Source organism: Phragmites australis, chromosome 22 (assembly GCF_958298935.1).
Source record: "Phragmites australis chromosome 22, lpPhrAust1.1, whole genome shotgun sequence".
Lineage (NCBI taxonomy): Eukaryota > Viridiplantae > Streptophyta > Magnoliopsida > Poales > Poaceae > Phragmites > Phragmites australis.
Genome location: NC_084942.1, coordinates 54568 through 63612, shown reverse-complemented (window position 1 = coordinate 63612; position 9045 = coordinate 54568). Strand labels below are relative to the sequence as shown.

At 45.6% G+C, this 9045-nt stretch overlaps 1 protein-coding gene across 2 annotated transcripts; it reads right to left on the bottom strand.

Annotated features, from left to right (window-relative positions):
- Positions 1-2130: 2130 nt before the first annotated feature.
- Positions 2131-7862, bottom strand: LOC133904407 (uncharacterized). Of its 2 annotated transcripts, none has more exons than XM_062345909.1 (2): positions 7598-7862; positions 2131-4099 (listed from the first exon to the last, which is right to left on the bottom strand). In XM_062345909.1, the coding sequence occupies exons 1-2, from the start codon at positions 7601-7603 to the stop codon at positions 2441-2443; spliced, it is 1665 nt and encodes a 554-aa protein (XP_062201893.1). In that variant the 5' UTR covers positions 7604-7862; the 3' UTR covers positions 2131-2440. The 2 variants fall into 2 exon arrangements, with proteins under 2 accessions (XP_062201893.1, XP_062201892.1); XM_062345908.1 differs by having other exon boundaries at positions 7602-7861.
- Positions 7863-9045: the final 1183 nt, after the last annotated feature.

Genomic DNA, 9045 nt, shown 5'->3' with positions numbered 1-9045 from the left:
TCCGAGTTGGAAGATGGCATGGCTGACTCGAACCCAGAGTTGTCAGGGCTAGCCTCTTCAGCCCTCTTATTTTGTCGAAGCTTGGTCTCCCTCTCTTTTGCCATAAATGCGGCAACAAGCCGAGACCCCTGCTGCTCCTCATCATCGCTATCATCAATTATGAGGGGGGCGTAGTTGATCCGCGTAGAGGTCGCAGCGTGCTTAAGAGGAGCAACTGTGTCTGCTGCCTCTGTCGGAGACGCCTGTTGGAGGGGTATAGCTTCAGCGGCCTCTGGACCCCGAGGTCCTCACCCCGTGCATCGCCAAAGATTAGTTGGTGAAACCCTTTCTTTGAAGCAATTGTCTTTTTTTTTCTCTTGGCTGCTTGACTTGGAGGGTTTGTTCCTTTCCTCTTTGTCTAACCTTGGGTGCCGGAGGGCTCTCCGATACCGGGGTCCGAAAGGCACCCCCCCTTCAGCACCGTCCGCGAAGGACCCAGAGAGCTTTGGCCTATCCTCATAGGTGAGGCATCACTTCTTGAATATTCGGTTCAGCTAGTGGCCGAGGGCTTGTTCGGCACAGGCTTGGCCTTCGGCTACAGTGAACTTTCCGAGAAGGAGCTGAGCTTCGGCCTCCACTTCTTTGACAATTAAAGCTGCATAAAAGATACAAAAAAAAACTTAAGAACGTAGAATAAAAAATCGGGACTAGTGGGGGATTAGGCCAAGACATACCTGGTTTTCCACTTAAATCAAATTGGGGGGGGGGGGGGCATAGCCCCTCTGGCCCTTTCGGACCGAAGGATGGAGTAGACCAACTCTTCGACGAGGTCGTGAGTGCTTAGGTGCTTCACACACCTCGTGAAGGCTTCAAAGGCAGCCTACTGAGAGTTTTTCATGATCACATCGGGTGCGCGGTTACCCTTATAGTCTTGACACTTGGACACAAGGTACTCCATCTTCTCCACCTTGTGGTAGAACCACAACTGCGTCCAGTCTTTCGGCCACTTGTTCTTGTACGTCACGGCAGGCATAACCCAGCCGCCTCGATAGAAGAAGTTAACGCAGCCATAATGGGCTTCTCTTTGGACGTTATCCATGAAGACAGGCTTCGACTGGTGGTGAAGCTGATGGGCGACGATGAAGGCTCGTGCAGAGGCCTTCTTCTCTTCTAATCTTGTCACCCAAGCGAACAGGCTGAGCCGAACGATGGCATTCGGCGTCAGCTGGTGCAAAAAAATCTCGAACATCTTAAGGACCTTTGGCACTATTTCATCGCAAGGTAGGCGAAGTCCTGCTCGGACCATGGCATCACGACCTCGACCATCCGGACAAGCACGGCATCCTGACCTCGACCACAGAGAGGACAGCCGTCGCGCCACCCAAGCATGCGCAGCGCAACGTAGCCCAACCACGCCATTGCCCCCTCGGCCGTGGCGACGACCGCGGCCGCTCCGCCGGGCCCCCGAATCTGGCGGGGGAAGGGCCAGAGGGTGACCTTACACAGCCAAAGGCACCGGATCCAAAAGACGAGGCACCGAATATGGCCACCAGTACACCACCCACGCATGAGTGTACCGGAGTAACCTACCATCTCATGGAGTTCGGGCGTCCTCTGCGTCGGCACCGACGCCAAATCCGATTGGAAAACGTCCACCATCGCATGGAACGACCAAGCAGCACGCAGGTCTGGCCATCTAGCATGTGGATCCGGTCGTCTACCAATAGGGGAGAGAGGAGAACGGAGGAGAAAGGTTGGAAAGGGAAGGAACCACGTGGAGGCAGCCGCTTGGCGCCAGCCGCTGGCCGCCACCGCCTCTGCCGCCATCGCCGGCCAGCAGTGGCGGCAGCGGCCACATAGGGCTCGGTTTTTTGGGGGTTGTTTCGGCAGCGGCGCTAAAAAAATGAATATTCTAGTAATCAGTTTGTTCAATCAGCATCTAAAAATTACTAGGATACGACAATGATGCAAATATACACAAATATGAGGCCATTAAAAATGATTTTTGACATATTTTGTCATAAATAAAAGAGAAGAGGAGAAGACCTGTCTTCAACCACATCAAATGGTTTGGCTGCAACTAAAATACAATACAATAATAGTTTTATACAGCAAAATTGTAGAAGATAAACCATTATAAATTACGTAATGAAAATAAAGCCACATACAATACATGCCTTAACAATCAATAGGTTTACATTAGGTAGAAGATACAGAAATTAGAAGAAACATAAAATAAACAAGACCGAACCTATGCATAGATCATGACTGATCCAATTAAAACAAGAGAAATAAAATAGTACAATTGCACAGATGATTCCCAGTGCTTCGTAGAGCATTTACTTGTTGACTGCTAGAATAGATAAAGACGGAAGATGCATGGGGAACCCAAAGAGTGATATATTGAAGAGTGATAACAACTTTTTTTCAGTAAATATATAAGTTATACTTCAAATGCTGCTCACTTCAGGTTGATTTCACCTGCCTCGACCGGTGGTGTCAAGGTCTTGGAGCTCGGTGACTTTCCAACAATCACCTTTTTTACCTTGACGATGGACTGCTTCACCTTGGACATGATGTTGATGGTATGGCGCTGAGAAGACTTCACAGCTTGAGTGGAGTCAGCCTTGTGTGCATCTCCTTGTTTCTCTTCTTCATTAGAGATATGTCCTAGGTCTCTTTCTGCAACACTTTTTGTTTCTTTTGTATCCTCTGCAGCAGATTTAGGATCCTCAAGAACCAATTCCTTCACTACTTGCTCGGTGACGATTGAGTGGTCCTTCACCTCAACTGCTTTGGCAGTTTCAGTTGTAGCTACAACCAAGTCACTATTGTCTGCAGCAATATTCTCTTTACACAAGTCAGGAGTTTCCTCCACACAGTTGTTAGAATCAAACTCTTGGTCCGTCATGGAATGAGACACAGCGGTGGAGTCTGTGGGTTGGTCTCCAATCGCTAATTTTTCAGTGTTCTTCTCAGCCATGAGTAGGCCTTGCAACGTTCTCCTCTTGATCAGCTCAACAACTTCAGGAGTAACCGCCACCTCGGCAACACAAGGCATGTCATCACTTCGGCTCCCATTATTGTTGTTCTCTTGCACAGCTTCAACTTCTGAGATTTTCTCTTCAACGCTGTTTGGTGCCTCAACAACGCCCTCTTGACCTTCACATGGCTTTGCTTCATCATTCTGCACATTCTCAGTAGAGCTAACTGGAACAGGTTCTTCACCAACACTGTCTGATTCTCTAATAGCTTCAGTATCTTGACCAACACTCACTCCATCAACAGGAGCGGTGACATCTGGATGACTTATTGCTTCAGGTTCATCAGCTTCTTCTGATGTCAATTCTTCAACCTTGTCACCAGCATTAGCCGTTTCATTGGCATCGTCAGAAATAGTAGTTGTCACACAAGATGCTGCCTGAGCTTGAGCTAAATTTGATGCTAATGCTTCAACTATCTCGCCAGCACTTTCGTCTTTAGGTGCTTCCTTGTGATCCTCACTACCAGCGGTTGCATCTGATGCTGCTAGTGTTGAGCCATCAGTCGCAGCTTCCCCAATTAATTGGACTGGTTTTTCAACATCTGCATCAGCTCTGCCACTTCGCAAAGCCTTGTCGCCGTCCTCTTCTTCTGATTTGGATATGGTTTCTGCCTCAGCAGGTGTCAAGCCATGCAATAGTGATTCAGGTTCAGCAGTGAATATTGTGTCTCCGGCTGGTTCTTCTGTTGCAGGTAGCTCCTGCATGGTTGGTGGGCTGGCTTGAGGTTGCTCTAGTAATTTGGTCTCCGATTCTGCAATACCACCAGTTTCAGTAGTTATTTTAGCACCTGCATTTTCGGCAGTTGAATCGGCAGGAATGCTCATATTAGCATGGGGGTTTTCACTCTTTTCTACAAGGTTTTCTGCTGCACTGGTCGCTTCAGCCGAAATTGCTTCAACGGTTTCAGTTTCAGTTTCAGCAGCCCCTGATTCGGTAGCAGGTGCAGATGTAGTTATTTCAAATGATGTGTCAGCAGCAACTTTGCTTTCTTCTTCTGCTTCACTACATTCCTGCACTGGGACAGCTGCTTGTACTGCATCTTTTGTGGTCTCATCTTTCTTTGTATCCTCAACATCCTGCACGGTGCAACACATAGAACATAGTATATGTCAACGGGGATGAGTTAAGAAGTAACGCGGATTTATATGCACTCATGGTTTTGTTGGTGTTCGCTCCTTCCTAAATATTGTTGGTTCGTTGATGGTTCCATTCTTGACCCATATAGAATTAATATACACTACGTTCTAGCAACCCTTTTTTTGAGATGATAGCTAGCTTTGTTGGTGACTGACCAGTGCCGGATAGCAACATGAGAACCATCTATCTTTTTCTAGAATACGCAGTAAAGCTAGGCATCTTTGTATTAAGAAGGAAAAACAGTGATAGTTACACAATGACCTTATTCAGGTCCAGGTTCCAAAACAAAGAAAGAGGAGATTACAACCAAGCCGTGACAAGGCGGTGATTAGTAAATGTTGCCGTAGGCGTGCAACTGTTCCTTCAGAACCCTGAGGTTTCTCACACCGGCATCGCACCATCGAGTGATGTCATCCCGGATTAGAGCCACCAAGGAGTCGAGGGAGATGTAGTAATTGTTGAAGATGATGTTGTTCCACGACAGCCAGAGCCTCCAACAAATAGGAGTGTCAGGGAATCAAGTCCTTTTCTGTAGTTGGTGTCCACCCTCTCTGAGATGAATCCACCCACCACCATGCCTCACGCGTGAAGCTACAGTGCAAAAGAGAAGATGGTCTGTGGTTTTCGGCAGCTGCAAGTAGTGCGTGCACGAGTCATCAGTTTGGAGGCCATGCCTCCGCCTTCTAATCACTGTCCATAATCTACCATGAAGCGCCAGGCAACCAAAGAACTTGACTTTAGCAGGTGCTCATGTCTTCCACACCAGCTTGCCCCCCCCCCCCCCCCTCGAATCGAATGCAACCTTCAAACATAAGGTGATATGCTAAGCGCGCAGAGTATTGATCGGAAGGGGTCCATTTCCAAATAACTCGGTCTTCCTTGGCACTCAGGAGGACAAAGTCGAGTTGACCCCATAGGTGCAGGTATTGGCTTAAGGCCGGTATGGATAAAGGGCCAATAATGTCCCGGATCCATTTTCGGTTACTAAGAGCATCATGCACTGTTTTGCTCCTAGTGACCGAGGGAGCAATGCAACCGAAGAGGTGTGGGGCTAAGGATCTGATTGAACGGCCCCCTAACCAAGCATCTCTCCAGAACAAAGTCAACTTGCCATTGCCGACCTCAAAATAGGTGGAAGCATCGAAGAGTTGGACAACATCTTTCTCATGACACATCGGCAGGGTGGTCCAAGGTTTGGATGGATGACATCGCTGCCACCAAAGCCATCGTAGGCGCAGAGCCACGCCTGCCAGTCTAAGGTCTTGAATTCCCAGGCCACCAAAATCAATCAGCCGGCACACAGCGGACCAAGCAAGAGAACTACGGCCACCAGACATTGCTTTGTCACCAGCCCAAAGGAAAGCCCTCCTTATTTTGTCGATCTCCTTAACCACCCAAGGCGGCACCGTAGTGGCGATGAGCATGTGAATGGGAGTCAAAGATAATACCGACTTGACAAGAGTGGCCACTACCACAATGTTACCAGTGAATAGGGTGAATTGCCCCTGAAGACAAAGGAGGATCCTAACTGAGAAACTAAGTTAAAATGTGATTTGGTTTATATGTGATGAGTAATTGATAAAGTTATCGATTTGGTTTGTTGAGTTTTAGACTGCTTGAGCTTGGTTTGAGTATTTTGATTATGGACTAACTAGAGCTGGAGTTGGAGAAATGTATATGCTTATCTCATTGTGTGCAGGTGACGGATGCAACTTGACGGTCGACGGCGGGTGATCGGGGGCTAAGCGGATGCTTGGTGCTGGAAGATTAAAGAGGCCGGACAGAGTCAAAGGTGATCCTAGCTGTACACGTGGAGGTCAAGCAAAGCATGAAACAGAGGATGAAGACGGAGTATTAACAAAGTCAAGCGAAAGGGATGCCGGTGCAAGTGACAAGTCGGTCCGAAGGATCGGGAGCAAGAGAGACTTGCCAGCGATCAGGATCGTAAGACGGAGTACACGTGTTGATATCAGAGCGCTTGCTTAAGGTGTAAGCAAGTGGCGAGTCACGCTTTGAGAAGCGTGCAGAGGGTTTCACGGTTGTGCCTCAAAACCGTAGGAGGACTGAAGGAGTATGTGGCACCTTCACGAAACTTGCATCGAGGCGAAGCTAAGTCGTGAAGGTGTCGCAGTCGTCTGATGAATGGAGAGAAAAATGAACCAAAATACCCTCAGTAGTAGGTAAGAGTGTACTACAAAAGAGAGGTATTTTGGTAACAAGCTAGGAAACTTATGGGTCAAATTTTCTATGTATATAAATAGAGGAGTAGGGCTATGAAATAATTTGAACTAGCCATTTTAAGCCTCTTGTGTCATCCATATGAGAGCCTTGTGTTAGAATTTTAAAGGAGAGGAAGATGAGTGCTTAGCCTATGTATTAGGTGAGAGCTTTGTGAGAAAAAATCTTTGTAATCTGCCTAAAATAGGGCTGATCTCTGCTGCAATGAAGTTTATTTTTCTTCTTGTTATTATGCTCACATCATTCTAGTTTCGCTCTATTGGTTCCCTTGCAAGTTTGCAAGTTTTTCGGTTTCTGGATTTGATTTTCATTTTGGTTTTTGGGTTGAAATTTCAGCACCATATGAGGTCATTTTTTTTGTTGCTAGAGGCATAAAATTCACATACACATGCTTATGTGATGGATTTCCTTGCCTCTAGACAATTAATTTGGAGAGTTTCATTGCTCGGTGTCCATTTTTTTCTTATTTCTTTGCAAGTTGTGATCTTTCGAGTGTTAAGACACATTGATTGATCTTAAATGGAACATATGGTTCATATACCATTCATGAAGTCGTGTTGCCTCAATTTTCTTTTGTTAAAATTTCTCTCTATTTTTGCTTCTGCTTGAGTTTTAAAGTGTGTTGGGTGATCTAAATAGGAGAAAACTATCGATTTAAAAAAATATTGAGCACCTATTCACCTCTTCTAATCGTCAATCTCATTCCTGCACTAACAAAATGGAAGTTATTTAATTTTGAACATACAGTAAAAGAAATCTTTAGCATGCATGAGTTTCATACGAAAGATCCAAAAAACAAGGCAACACGGTATTGTTTGGAGGTTGGACATACGAAATAGTTCGATCCCTACCTGAAACGGATAAATTTTTATGCTCCAAATGGGCCTAAAATTATGTGTTAATCTTCCCCCCACTTCATTCACAAGGGATTGGTGGAGATAAGAGGTGGCTAGACTAGAATGAAAGAGAAGACCAGGGAAGGGGTAGGAAAAATCAACAACTACCTTCATGAAGCCTAGGAAACTTGGTCCAATTAAACGCGGATGTCCAGAATACAATCATAATAATTCATAGATGTACAAGATCGAACATACACAAAACAGTAATTGGTAAGGTAGGTGACACAATAGAAATGATATGGGTAGAGCAGCAGACTATAGTTGCAAAGCAGAAGAAATGAAAGAAAAGAAGGAACTGACTGACATGAGGAGGCAGGGTTGCTTGATCGGACTCCATGTCCATGGTTCTTCTTGGAGCTGTTGAGAACTCTGAAGCTCTACCTAGAACAGGGCGCCTCTTCTTCCTCCCTCTTAAGCTGGAGCTGCAAGTAGCTAGCTACACCAGTGCAGTGGTCACATAGCAGGAGAGACAGAAAGAAGGTGGTGGGGTTGCTGATGCTTGTGAGCTGCCCTGTCTCTCTTATGAGCATATACAGGCAGGCAAGAAAGAATCCAGCATGGCACCATATGAGCTGGAACTCCCTTATGGGATTATATATATTAGGATGCTAACTAAGCACATTTAGAAATCAGAGAAAGGGCCCAACCAGCAGCTCAGCTTCTTTACCCTTTCCTTTTTCTTTTTTTTTAAATTTATTTTGGTAATAAATAAAAAGGATGGAAAGAGGCATACTGTAACGTGCAGCCCAGCCTGGAAGAGAGAGGATCACGGTTGGCCAGCAAAGAGCTTTCATTCGAATCCACCCAAAGAAATTAGAAGTAGCGTTGTACTACTTGAAAACTTTCATAATTTTTGTAAGACGTTGTTCCAGATATTCCATAGTTTTTCCCCCCAAACCATATCTGTTTGTGTCACAATCTAAGCACTCAAACAGTTCCGATCAAGGTTCTGGAGATTGATTGGGAAGGAAGAAAGAAGAAGCAGGAGGAAGAACGGCGGGAGACAGGTTCAGAGTAGTCGTGGCTTGCCTCTCCCTCAGCGCTCCGCCTGTCTTAACTCTCACGGGACGCAGCCCACTCGTCCACACTCACACGTTACATGGCCCATTCGGCACACTCACAAATAATATCCGTTTTCCAAAAATTACCGACAACTCTCTATCTACAAGTAAGATATCAATAATGACATGTTAACATCTCACACATCGATAGGTTTGGGACACCATATTTACTATAGTTATTACTACGGTAGTACCCTATTGGTCGGCATATGATCTGCCGATAGCAACCTATTGACAAACCGCGTGCCGACATGAGCATTACATAAGACGCGACGCCGCCCCGTGGGGGGGGGGTAGATGCCCCCTTTGTTTCTTCTTTCTTCTGTTCTTCTAGAGAGGATTTCGGCACGTACGTGCACGTGAGGTAGGAAGAGAAGAGTAAGAGAGGAGGCCCAAGTGAGACAAGAACAAGGAAGGAGGTTTAAGATCTTGATATGTATCTTTCCAATATAGACAATGTATGCTTTTATATCAAACTGTAATAATATGTGAGACTATATAGCACGTTTTAATGTGTTTAACTATATTATCATGTATTTTAATGTATCGGACTATGTAGCAAGGTGTAATGTGCCATACTATAATATTATATGTAGACTATGTATGTTGTTATATGTCAAACATTATTTAAATTTGTTGATCTATGTATGTTTGTATGTGTATGTGTCGGAGGATGAACTCCTGTCG